At 41.3% G+C, this 13,965-nt stretch overlaps 1 protein-coding gene across 4 annotated transcripts in view; it reads right to left on the reverse strand.

The window, feature by feature from the left end:
* The window catches only part of LOC1275552 (trissin receptor), a 44,490-nt gene that overhangs the window by 17,549 nt on the left and 12,976 nt on the right, over positions 1 to 13,965 (reverse strand). For all 4 annotated transcript variants that reach the window (XR_009766068.1, XM_061657500.1, XM_061657499.1 and 1 more), the window contains exon 2: positions 3,227 to 4,073. Coding sequence is in view for 3 of the 4 variants with exons in the window: in XM_061657500.1 (XP_061513484.1) it covers positions 3,227 to 3,674 (448 nt within the window). In the remaining variant the exon portion in view is untranslated. The remainder of the gene's footprint in view (positions 1 to 3,226; positions 4,074 to 13,965) is intronic.

The following is a 13,965-nucleotide window of genomic DNA, read 5'->3' on the forward strand; positions in this document are numbered from 1 at the left end:
AAAGAAGCTGGAAGCTCCTTCCGTTTCGATTATCGAGTGGTGAACGGAGTAAACGGAATCGATTCGGAAAAATAAGCCCGGGTGAAAACCATGGTATAAATAAAATAACAAACATAACGAGTCAGCTCGACAGGGCGTCGGTTAGGAGTTAACCGGCTCGAACTGGACTTAACCTGGTAACTGCTTGATTAAGCGACCAAGTGGAATTGTGTTTTCCAAGAACTTTCAATGACCGCCCGCTTGAGCTGATGAAAGTTATTCCCAACTGCAATAGCTGTACGATGTGCGTAGTTAAAAACTTGTGAAAACACATTTCTAGGTGAATGACTTCCCCGTCCCTAAAGAAACTGTAGCGCTTCCCTGGGACTAAACGGCAAAAAAAAACAGAAATCCAGGACACACAAACCGTCTTCTCCCTCTCACATTAAAAAAAGCACCCTATGGAAAGGGGGAGAACAGGGGCCCGTGGTAATAAATAATTCAACCGAGACTTTGCCGTTGCGGGACAATTTCTTTACTGTTGTGAAGCTGATTGCTATCAATAGCAGTACGCTTGCGTAGCTGCGAGCCGAGCAAAGCTCATTGGCGGAGGTTGCATGAAGAAGTGTTGTTTTTCAAGTGGTTTCCTAGCGATGGGATAAAACCATCCGGGGACCGGGCTCGATGGTGTATGGATGGAACGAGAGCAGAAGAAACCTACCGATCGTTACTGTTGATTTGTGGAAAGTGTGTTCACGTATTTGCGATATTTCTGTTCCGTGGATGGGGAACATCTCGCCGCTGGTTGTTATGAAAGCCAAACAAATGATGTGTCCCACAACTACTCTGGGTATGGTTTTCCACGAAAATTATTGTGATGTGCTCTCGAGAAGCTGGGCATTTGCGCGATGGTTGCTAGTAGTTTTGATTGAACGAAGTCATTTGCAATGTGAAGTGGTCGACGACATGACAATTTTGATTTGGGGGAAGAAAGGTTAAATTTTGTCACATCAATCAACTGTGAGGCATTTTCACTTCTAGTTGGTGTTTTTTTTGTATTATGTTACAAACCAACATACCACGGCATATAGTTTTAAAAAAACTTAAGTGTCTGTAACAAATTTTGAGTAAAAGAATGACTTACAAGTTAGCATAAAGAAAGTTATTTTGTTGTATTATTTTGACTTATTTTTTATAGGTAAGTCTTTTAATGCTATAAAATATAAAATGTTTCAAATAACACACCTTGAAGTGATTTTATTTTAGACCAGCGCTCTCCAATCATTTTACGATCGCGGACCACTTGGCTGCAGCGGCCCACATCCATTGTGAACATATTTTTTTTTATTCTAGTTTAAAGTTTTTGATCAAAAATAAAATTTAATCTTATTTTAAACATACCTGTTGAAAATTAAATCATGATTGTGGGGGAAAAAAATGCACGATTTGTATAGTAATAAGCTTTTCTTTTCCAAAAATAAATTCATTTGCGGACCAGGTCTGTTGACGTCATGAACTACTAGTGGTCCGCGGACCACAGCCTGGAGACAACTGATATAGACAACTGATCTATGGGTCCCCTAAATCGACGGGGCCTTAGACGACCGCCTATCTCGCCTACGGTGAAATCCGCTGCTACCAAGAAGTAGTGTTGGGTAAATATCAACATTTTCATCCATCCGACTCCGGTACAGATCGACGACTATAATACGTAACTATCCCCTCAAAAAAATTTTTATTGTTAATGCAGGAAATTTTATGTGTAGCGAAGCTAGAAGAATACCTAATAATAATAGTAATTATTATTATTATTTCAACGTTCAAGAGCTACGTGGAGCAGCTCTAACACTTTTCATAAAAATTCGAGAATTTTAAAGACCTAGACTACCGATAACAACGCATCAGATGATAAAGTACGATCACGGATGACAAAGTATGGTAATTAAATACCAAACACAACTCCAGGGTTTCAACTAAAACTCACGTTTGTTCCAGATGGTTAATTTCATGGAATGCGAAGAAAGTTCCTCAATTTCTGCCGAACTAAAATTCATGCCGTAAAGACATTCCGAGCCAATTTGAGTTACAGGCGTTCGATATTTGGACGAAACGAACATTGATTGGTAGCCTGCGCTATTCCGGGATATCGCCATGAATGTAATGATGAAGTGAGGTGACCGAACTATCTTACCGATTTAGCAGCCACCGGCCCCTATCGTTTATCGAAATGCCCTAGGAGAGGGTTCTGGTTGCAGAAGCTTTAACACTTTGACCGCTGGCCTGACGTCACAGTTTTTCGACTGAGCACGTAGCACATGGCAAGAGAGCGATGAGAACGATAATTTCGCGTGCGATTGTTATTACTCTTTTGTTTCATTGCGATAAGCGGCGTAGCACATGTCGTTTCCGTTCTCTCTTTCCTACCTCATTCGTTATCAATAGAATTGCAGAGCGTCAGATACAAAATTGAGCGGTGAACAAAGCCGTCATGCGATTTCATACGACGCGGCGCCTATTAAGTGTTAATAATACGCACGCAACTTGCTTTATCATGTGCCTTAGGCAGTGACTCTTCATGTATGCTTCACACAATATCAATAATGAATTCCACACACACACACACACGCTGATAAGATGTATATCATGATGACGTTTTACGAGCTTTCAGTTAAAATCATAAAATATAGTTGCTACAGCTGATGAATACAGCTGCTTTAATTATTATGAAATATTTTCGTATACATTTTTAGTTTTTTTTCCCTAACTATTTAACAGAAATCCTTTGTTTAAAAAAAAGGTACTGGAAAGTTTAATGACTATTTTAAACATTAAAGAAAAAGCATTCCATAAAGCAATGTATAAATGATCGTTAGAAGGAAATTCTACTCAATTGTCGGAATAAATGTATAAGATTAACATCATGATTTATGATGACTCGTGTCAGTCATCTTTATGGCGCACCAGTTCGTGCAAATCCTTCCACAAGCCCATGAAAGTACATAAACCAATGGAAAGGTTAAGTCGAAATGTCATTATATGATGTTTAGTCCAGCCAAGGAGTAAAGAATCATGTAAAGTGTAAAGTGTAGCGCTACTGATGAGTGGAAAACAGAAATGTCTGCTTCATATGCGTACAAAACCCGTCACTTTGTATGAGACAATCAAATATAACTCGTTAAGCTACTATTGAACCAAATATAAACCTTTAAAATCGTTAGGTGCATTCCAATAACACCTCCCTACTTACCGAAGAAACAGCAGCAAAACACCAGCGAGTAGAGCGTGATGAATATTACTCGCACATCCGTCCGGTCGAAGATAAACTCCTTGTGCACGAAGTTGGTGAACGAGTGGGTCAGATTGCTGCCCGTGTCGCCGTACTCCAGCCCCGTACCGTTTACGTTCAGCAGGGCCGTTGTAAGCAGCGGTGCCATCGAACCGTTCGCCGAACCGCTCGACAGCATGGTGGCCGGTGACGGCGAGGAACTAACCACCGACGAGTAGTTGACCAGTGGCGACACGCTTCCGCCGAGGGTGGATGAAGAATTTCCCGCGGGCAGCAACGCTCCACCACTGTTGACCGCTGTGCCGCTAAGGCCATCGAGAAAGGTTGCACCGGCGGCGTTAAGGAAACTCATCACACCGGGATAGTGGGATGCGGTGGTGGAAGTGGTCCCTTTGGGAATGTCTAGCATGGTTTTCACAGAAACGGCTCAGTCCCCTTCACCAATACTGGGCTCACTGGGTTGACCTGGTGGATTGGATTTTGTTCCCTCCAGTGGGACGTTTCACGTTTCACTTACACCGCTTGCATCCACTGGGACCACGGGGGAAGCAGATGATTGATAGGTTTTCGTAAGTAGAGAGTGCCCTCCATCCGTACGGCCACTTGTGTGTGAGTGTGCAAGAGAGAAAGAGCAAATGGGTGGAAAAGGGAGGCAAGAGGGTGAGGGAAAGGAGAGGGCTTTTTAATCAGCAGTCTGTATGCAGCACGTGTGTGGGAATTGATTTTTCATCGCTTCACTTAAACACCATCTGTGATGGGTTAATTGCTGTCTTCCGTCCGGTGGATTACCGATAATTGAGTAGATTATCTGTGGATGGAACGGGTGGAAAAAAACAGAGACATGAGTTCGGCGGAACGAAAACATTAACAATCGGTGTGGTAAAGCCAGCGCCTTCTGCGATGGAGACGCATGGTGCCGTTGCCTCTCGGCTGATGGAGACGCATGGTTAACCTTCGAAGCAGCAAAAAGGTAATGAAAATGTGCGACGATGAAAAAAAAACAACCGCAGAGAAACAAGCAACTGTTTGTGCCAGTGGAGCATGTGGTGACGTTTATAATGACGATAACAATGCCTGGGGCGGGTAATGAAAATTTAATTTCATTATTTCACCTCCGCTCGCAGGCACTGCGGTATCGGTTTTATTTTTATGCTACTTTTTTTTTTATTCTCGCGCAGGTTCTGAGCTCACGATGAATGAAACCGAATGAGGATGGGTGTTTTCGTTCGCTTTCTCGCTCCCCACTCCTTGCTTTCCACATACACTCAGAGGGAAGCGGCGCGGGGACTAGGCTGAAAAAATCCCTGCCACCTGCCAGCCATCTTCAAAGAGTGTGCGGAAAGAATGATACCGGCTTTTGGGGCGAGTAAATCATTGTACGGAAATAAACGAATACAACAAAAAGAAAACAGCAACACAGAACAAAAAGACAGTAAAACCGACCTGGCAGGAAATATGAAACATAAACTTCAATCTGAAGTTTCCCACCGTTGTATGGATTCCACGCAGGCGTTATTGGGGTGTATGTGTGTTGTATGTTTGGGGAAAGAAAGAATGTGAACTCATTGCTCAGGGTTAAACAATCTTTGGGGGCAAAAATGTTAAAATTATTATACTAAGTGGAACACCATCATCACCAAGAAGGGATTGAATGTAGCTAATTGTATGACTATTTTAGAAAATATCTAGCAGCTAAGTAACTTACAAGTTTTTGCTTGGGAAGGTAGAAATGTCAATATGTTATCTTTATATGTTATCATAATCATTCATATTAACATCACTGATAAAAAATAATCATTAGCTGCTTCTAACGATAACAAAATACTACTTATGGGGATTTTTACGATACTAGCCAGCTGTTTTATATGGAGTTTGACTGTTGGTGGCTGAAATCATGTCAACGGAGTGTACAAAATCACGCGCTAAACTAGCCTCAGTTTGTTAGCTTGAAAAATATGTAAACAAACGCCAAATCGTTACAGGGTTATTTTTTAAAATACAATAAAGTATTATAACTCATTTCAAACCCATTAATTGTAAACAAAACAATTTTAAAATGCATTTTTGTTTGTACACAACTGCAGAATTCCAGTATGGTGAAGCGTAATTGTTAATTGGGTACAACCTGGATGACAAATATTGCTCCAGTGACAGACTGAAATTTCTGCTCGTTGGCTGCAAAAAGAAAAGGCCTGAATATGCAAACCAAACAGTGCTCTATAGTTCGTCGTACCTTTGTGAGCGCCTGAGGGTATGCAATATGTAGTATGTAGATTAATTACCACCAAAATTGTACATCATCTCACAAAACAATGCATGTAACCTTAAAAATTACAAGCATTTTATTCGTTTTTTTTAACTGTAATGTCATCAGTCATCAATGACATAAAAAAAATACTTGAAACTCATATAGAATATTGCGACAAGTAGTTTAAAAAATACTGAATTTCAATCTTCATCGTAGGATGCAAGAATGAACCTATTTGACTCCGTCATATATAACCCCATGTAACTTATTTATATCTGTGGTTCTCTCCAGTTTTTTTGGAGTTTACTTGCTAACGTTTACATGTTTGATAGACTCCAAATTTAAGAAATTTTGTTAAAAGAATTTCAAATAGCAGTATAGCGAATTATACAAACAATTAATAATAAAATCTCACAACAAATCTTCAACAGTTTGTTTCTTAAAATTCAGTCTTTTTTCACAATAAGATAATGTCATAAATATCTTATCAAAATTAACGCTCAAACTTGTATGATTAATGAGAGTTTAAAATAGAAGTTTTATCTGTTTTTTCCTGCAATAAAACTGATTTCTGTTTAATTTTTAAAATATGTTAAAAGCAAAATACATGAATTATGTCGATTATGCGAGTTGATCATCCCTGTGGTAACGTGTCTTTACCATTGTTTTATCGGAAGAACGGAAACTTTTCTTTGTCGCCAAATGAAATATGTTACTATATAAGCAGTTTTAGAATGTCCACCTCGGTGAAAGTTACGCACGATATTAAAATATTTGAATTCGTTACGCACAATTTCGGGTTTTTCTTTGTTTTTATTCTTTTGGGGACAGTTTCCATCTTGCTGCTTCAACGCATTGCAGTATGCCAACAACCTCATCCCTGTGTACCAGCCTGTCAAAAGCATCAGTGCCGCTGGTGAAATCGCCCCAAACCACTGCAGTGGGAGGGTTTGGTTTGCACCAAACAAAGGGGAGTTTCATCCCTTCCGCTAACGCAAAGCGTTAGCAAAACATCACATAAAAAAGCAACAATGCTGGTAGCATGACACTGGTTCGAATAATGCGTAACAGTTTCAGTGCTCCCGCAAGCGCACCATCATTTAGATACGCATATCATGCCACAATGATAGTATGCTTTCTGCTCCAATAAATGTTTGCGTACGCAAGTGCGTCCTTGAACGAGGGAGTTGTTTTTTCTGGTAGGTGGGAACGGGACCGGCATAGATAGGAGCAAAAGCTAAAAGCTCACCGGCTCCCGAAATAGGAGCATGATTTATCTTTAGGCATCGTGGGGCGTTTTCCTGGGTTGTGGTTGTGGAGCAACGACAACCGCACTAACGATCAACGAGCATGGGGACGCCGTTCTGCCTCCAGATGAAGTGCCCTGGCGTCCAATATTTCATCGTCTTAGATGGCACCCGACCTCGGTGGTAAGAAGCGGTGAGATGGAACTCTAACCCGCTCCCTTCCAGTCCACAATATGAAAACGGGAAGGGGATGGGTAAGATTTTACTTCTGGATAATGATTTGTGACAGATCAAGGAAGCCCCAGTCCCACTGCCTGTAGTTTTCGACTGCGTGAGATTTAATGGGAAAGATGATGATAAATTGGGAGTGGAAATTGGTTGTGATGCTGCTAAAATGGGAAGGAGCAAAGTGCCACCAAGAGCGGTATATAATCCTGAAACACATCGTTCGAGCAATGTTCTTTGCTGTAGAGTGGGTGTGTGTGTGTGTGTGTGTGTAGCATTAGAAGCGTTGATTTGACATTTGGTGCACGATTACAGCACGCAGTAAAGCTTGTAGTTCGGGACCGTAAAGGGACACCTGGCTCAAGTTCTGGAAGCCATTCCATAAACAGGGATCATCCTTGACATTAAGAAATCCATCATTAAAAACGATAGCGATAACGTTCGTAACTTTGTGTCCATAAAAGTTGTTTTACCACCGTTGCGAAAGTTGATCGTGTGCCGTTCCCGTGCGCCCATTAGGATATCTTTTTAGTCTTATGTTGTGTGTTTCGCTTCGTGCAGGCTTTTTAGCTGTAAAACGGGAGTGAATTGTGGGATGAAAACTTTGCCAACCGACAGCCTTCTGCCTTTACGGTTATTCAACAAGGGCAGCACAACATCATTAATGCCATGGGACGAGTCTTACGTGGGCTAATGCTAGCGTGGGAGGATACAAAAGAAAATAAAACAACAACCGATCCATTACCGCCATTTCATTGAGCAATGTATCATTCCGGTGACTTTCCCACTGTAGTGATCTGTTTTATTTTTAGAGCATTTCTTTATAATTCATCGTTGGCGTTATCTTCCGCAGCACTACCACAAAAAGAAGGTGGTCAAGTTTGTGTGTGTGTTGGTCCTCCCTTTTGCCTAAATCTAACAGCTTTCAGCTAGTCCAGCTCCTGCTGCTGCTGCTGCTGCATCATTAGAAGTGATCAGTTTTCATTTCAATTTAAAACAAAATGGTATTAAACGACAAAAGTTTTCCCTATCGCTTGTTGTTCTTTCTTGCTCTCGCTCTTACTTTCCCTCTCTCTCTCTCCCCCCTAAACTGCTCCCAAATGTGACAGACAAACGACTCTAATCCATTTTCCAAGCAGCGCGTACACACTCGGTGGACAAACGATTTTCGTACCGATTTGCGGTTGTGTCCCTCTTTTACGCTTCATTTCAGCATCAAATTGCATCCTTTCGGTGGGGCAGCTGCTATGTGGCTCCATTGGTTTGGCAATCCATTTTCTGCTGACCGTGCCCGATGCGAAGTTGTGAAATCGATCGTTAAATTTACCAACCCGTTCGGTGCAGCATTTTGTTTTTTGTTTTGTTTTTGTTTCATCCGTTTCTTTAGGGTTTTCGGGGGCGGGTCGGGGCTCAGATGAATGGAAAGTTAATGTTGGAAAGAATGGGGTTTCGAGGAAGAGTAAGAGAAAGGTAGTTGTTGGTATTCTGCGTACGGTGAGTTTGTGCGAGGAAGCATTCTTTGCTGGGGATGTTTTCGACTTTCGGAACATTACCGAGATGATTGGTTTAGATTGTTTTAGAGATGCTATTGGGATCGTTTTGTTCATGGTAGTTTCAATCATTACGTGTAATAGTGGGACCACGTTAGAGATAACGTTAATGTGTCCAATGTGAACTCATCCTTATCTAAAATTGTTATATTTCATTGAACCTTTAACTATTGCACTAGATGGTGTAAAATTGTTTTGAAGTTAATATCAAGAAAGGCTCACTAATAATTTCCTTATGGTAGTTAATCTGATATAAGATGCAAAAAAATGTATTAACATACATAAAATTCAATTCACTAATCCTCAATTTATTTTGTTGGTCATGGAGTAGACGAAGTAAAGCTTTAAATTCAATTTACACCTCATCATAACAATACCATAATTAATTAGAATTTCAAATATTCATTAATTATTCCTTTCTAGCAATGCATGAGCTTTATAGCTGCTTACAGCTTTACAAGGAAAGATAGCAATTGCCTGCATATAAGAAGAGCAATGCATGTAATTCATAAATAATTCCCAATGTTTAATCAAAAGCTTCAGGAATACTAAGGTGATTTCTATTGTTTTACGAATAGCAACCAACCAAAGCTCTGCTTCTCAAGCTTTACTTATCAGCGGTTTGCCTTGGAACGAAATTGATTATCCTTCACTACTTAACAGAATACCGCTGTACGCGCCTGCTCGCTTGCTTCGACGCCGCATTTTCCTTGAAATTCCGTCGAGAAGAACGCTTTATGGCACCAATGATCCGTTTTTTTGATCCCTTCATCGCTTTACCAGTGCCTCTGGTGTGTTTGATTTTCATATCCCCCCTCAATCCCTTCGCCCCCTTTTCATACAGTTCTTTGACTTCCATTTCGTTTCCCCATCCTAATTCTATCATTCTACTTGTGTTGCCTGTGTTCCAAATTGCTTGTTGCCTAGAATATGTTCGTCTAGTTAGATTTAAGTACTTGTGGTTATCATTAATTTTAAGTTTTAGTCATTAAGTTTCCCTATATTTAGCCCTCTGAGGCAGATATTTATATCTAAATGAAATAAAATAAAATTAGGTGGGCCCGAAGTAAAATGAACAGAACTGGCACATACAAACAGACGTATCCTCTAAATACCTGCTCAGTTTTAATTTGTACATTAATGTTTTTAGGTATTATGAATCACATTACATCCAAAAACGTAAAAATAAGTTAATAAATGGATCAAAAGGCAAGCAAAGATAGATTCCGGTACACCAATCGAATCTTTCGAACATTAGATTCCAGATATTCAGGAGCTTAAACGCGTTTTTTATGGAAAATTGTTTCCTTATCAATTGATTGAGTGATTGTTTGTGACCTTGATACTTTAAGCACCTAGCCACTCCCATTTATAGAATGAAAAAAGATCCAAGTTTGAGACTCCAATTGTATTACTGACTTCTAAAGATATACAACTGAGTTAAACATTGGCTTTCACGTCGAGCCGATCTTATCGCTGGTTTGCAAATCTCACTGACATAGCTACAATCCGGAAATGACATTATTAGAGTTAAAGCGAATGTTTTCAATAGAAAATCCAAAAAAGACAAAGGAAGCTGAAAGAGCAATATGGTCTCAGTGCTGCTGAAGCTTGCATTTGTTTATTTTAGACAAAACTTAAATTGAATTCCACGTTTAAGTGTCTATAAAAAGGAAAACACAACCATTCGCTTCCAAAAATACATAATCGTTTTTTGGCAATTCTTTATTACAGCAAACCGAATCAACGGATGCAAATGCGTTGCTGGTGAAATTGCTTTACAATCGTAAAATCATCCCTTGAGCTATAGAATGCGGTAGAAAGGGAACGGGAATGAAGCGCTAGAAGAGAGGCACTAGAGGCCAATAAACTTCCGCTCTAAAGTGCAGCAGACTGGGGCCCGAAGCAAACACACCGGAGCCGTCCACGAGCATTGAGCACGGAGTGTTTAATCGTAAACATTGGCCCACCCGTTCCCAATGGGCGGGCCGTCGCTGTGAAGTACGACCAAAAATGATCTGTTTACTGTATCTCTCGCGATCGCAAATAAAAATCGAAGCGAAGGTTTCGCACGATCGATGAATGAAACGCCCCTTGCTGGGTTGTACTGGAAAACGGTTGCATGTTTGTGTTTTCTATAGTTACAATTTCTTAACCCGCGTTTGAGCGCTTGGCTGTTTGTGTCTGGCGATCGTGATGGCTTATTGTTGTTGTTGTGATTTCCGTTGTGAGGTCATAATGAACGATTCTAATCGTACAACACAACAAAAAACCTCGTGTGTCAATGTTTAAATTTATAGGATACGTTACGATCGACGTTTAAAGGCGCTGCCACGCTGTCAGCTGTTGCCGGTCGTGCTGGTTCGTTTGCTACCACACTCGAGGCGTTCGTTGGAATTGATCGATGCTTTGACGGGGTGCGTTCTTCAACTTTGGCACACAGTTGTGTGTGTGGGGGTTTTTTTTCGTACAAAATCGCTCCATCAACTCGTCACATAAATTTCCTACAAGAATAAAACAAAGAGTGAGGTGGAACGAGCAACAGTCTACCGTGGCGAGGATTTTCGCTAGATGTTTTAATCAACTTTGCTAGTTTTGTTTAAAGCGTGTGCAAAGGCATGCATTATGCAGGTTCTAGCAGCTGGACTAATGGGTTCTTCCCAGATGTAGGAAACGTAGCCGACGTTTAACAAGATCGGTTTATTTTGCGGGCAAGGCGCCAAGTCAAACGATTTGCTAGCTTGCTAACACACTTGTCATGCTCGCTGGTCAGTCCGCTGCTACGAGCCATTTGTTTTTATTCGTGCAATAAGTTAAGCACTTAGAGCGAGGAGCTAAAGCGTAGAATGGTGTGTGTTTGGTTTGAAATTATAGTTTTTTTAAATAAATTAATGCATGAGAACAAAAAGAAGATGTGTTAATAATTGAAGAACATAACGCTAAAATACCAAAATGGACAGACTTTATCCATGATTGAATATCTGTATTCGGTTTTTGAACTTTCATACTGAATTAGTATTTTCAAATCAGAGATTACATTCTTCAATTGTAGCTGTAATAGACACAGCTTGACAACGGCAATCTCATAACTTTACGGGCAAATACTTTAGGACTATCTCAGTCTCAGAATATCAAACATGAAATAACCTTATTGTGGTACATTAAATAATCACAAAAAAAGAAACAAACCAAGACCTAATGCAATCGGATCATGAATGCACTCGAAATATAATGCAAAAACCCACCACCCGAACAAACGATACCCACCCCACTTGTCCCTGATAAGTTGGCCTGCACTATCTCCGTTTCGGCGGCGATGCTCAAACCGAACGTAATTCAGTAAGTAAAAATAGATCCCGCACGTTCGCCCCGTGATGCACTTGAAATTCGCGCGTACGCAAATCCGCTTCTTGAGGCGGCGCAACCTTGCTGCCTCGATCACTAGAAGGCCAACTTCGTATGCCCAGCAAAAACTATACACAAACAGCAATACAAATTAATCCCTGCGCGGTGGGTTGGAAAACGGTGGCAGGAGGGAAATATAAAATTTCATCCCGCGAGTAAAGTGATCTTGCCGCACAGATTAAGCGAAATGCAGCAGAGGAGTTTAAGCTTGCTTTTGATATCGTTTTACTTCCTGCCGCCTGCTCGGACATGCATTAAGCGTGCAGCATTAAATTGGACGGCATTAAATTTCATCCCAACTTTTGCAAGTCTCCAGCAAGCGTTTGGATGGATTTAGTTGCAAGGCTGGACTAGCAAATTGCGGACGAATTACGACCGGACTGTAAATTGTCCTACCCACAGCGAATCGCTTGCAAATGTACGCTGAACCACTCTGTCTGTGGAAGTAGTGAAGCAACGGGAGATGGTTGGGCATAAAAAGCGGCAAAATCACTGAATTCATCCACGTCTAACTCAGTTAGGGCACACCCAAGCAACCCACTACGGTTGCCGCCACTTTCAATCTGCTTCACTGTTGCCTTGCGTTGACAGGTTGCATGTGAACCAAAGCAACGCCTCAAAAAAGTGAAAAGAACGTAACAGAAAATCTCCCATGTGTCAACGAACGAAGACAACGGCACAATACAAAAAAGCGACGACCTGCTATCCTCCTAACTGGAAGAAAATAGTGATTGATAAGCATCTCCACTCGGCTGTCCCGAAGGACATCCCGCCCGTTGTGAAATGCCGAAATGAAATGCTTCCACATTGTTGACTGATTCCATCTGGTTTTGTGTGCTTGATGTGTGGCGCTTTTTTTGCCGAAAATTTCAATTTTCCTTCCCTTTACATATGTGTGTGTGTGTGTTTGGCCTTTGTCTGCCAACTGGCATGCATGTGTGGTGTGGTGGAAAAATCGTAAAATGAAAATCTTCACCACTTCACTTCAGCTTCGCGCGCGTTGATTGACAGATTGTATATGACGTTTGTAGACGGCCCAGTGGGGCCACCGGCAGGCACGAGATTTAGATATTCATTTCGCATTCGGCCGGAACCCTTCGTCAAACATGGGACTGGTCAAAGATGAAGCCATCGAACGGACGCCGGTTGGATGGAGTGCTTCGGCTTTTCGCTTCCACCGTTGAAGTTTCGGCCGAGATGCCAAAAGCGTGACCATTTTTGCATAAAGTACAACTATGCGGAGGCATTTTCTCTCTCCCTCTCCTTTCCCCGCATCTCTACCGACACGTGCAATACACGCACAATATTTGGCATTTACATTTGAATGATCTTTTCACGGGGTGAAAGTAATTTGATCGCTAGCGCACTCGCTAAAAAAATGTATGAAATGGAATATCGTGACCTATTGCAGATTGTGTGACCTCTTTCGAAGTGTGTTCTTTTATTTTTATGAGGAAATAGTTACGCTACTGGACATAAAAAAAGCTCAATTTTGTTGGTTTATTCGCAATGAACGAATTTATAACCTTTACCAGTCCTGACATGCCTACCAACGGAGTCGGACTTCTTCAATCTGAGGCCACCATTTCCTCGGCAATACCAATAAAGGACGGTAGGAGGTGGAGGTCAGTGATGACCAGAACATGGTTGCCTTTATGTCACGCTTGTCATCCAGGAAATAACCATATGTTCCCATACACATTCCGGACGGCACGTGTGCACACGATAAACCACGACGTAAGAACGTAATATGGTTGAATTATCCATCGGGCAACGTTTGCGTCACTCCCGAACACTGATGGCTGATGGATTGATTTGTACGACCTCGGTATTATCATCACTCGGGGGCAGTGTTTTGACAGACAGGAAGAGTCTTGCAAGTAGATTACTTTGCTTATTTATTAACAGTGAAACCTCATAGTGTGTCAGGGCACACAGACGCTGAGGGGAGCTGACACGATCGATGTATCGAACGGTTTGCCACACACCATACACGATCGGTGCAAAACGTACGAGCTTTACGAT

The sequence above is a fragment of the Anopheles gambiae genome, chromosome 3 (assembly GCF_943734735.2).
Source record: "Anopheles gambiae chromosome 3, idAnoGambNW_F1_1, whole genome shotgun sequence".
In the NCBI taxonomy this organism is placed as follows: domain Eukaryota; kingdom Metazoa; phylum Arthropoda; class Insecta; order Diptera; family Culicidae; genus Anopheles; species Anopheles gambiae.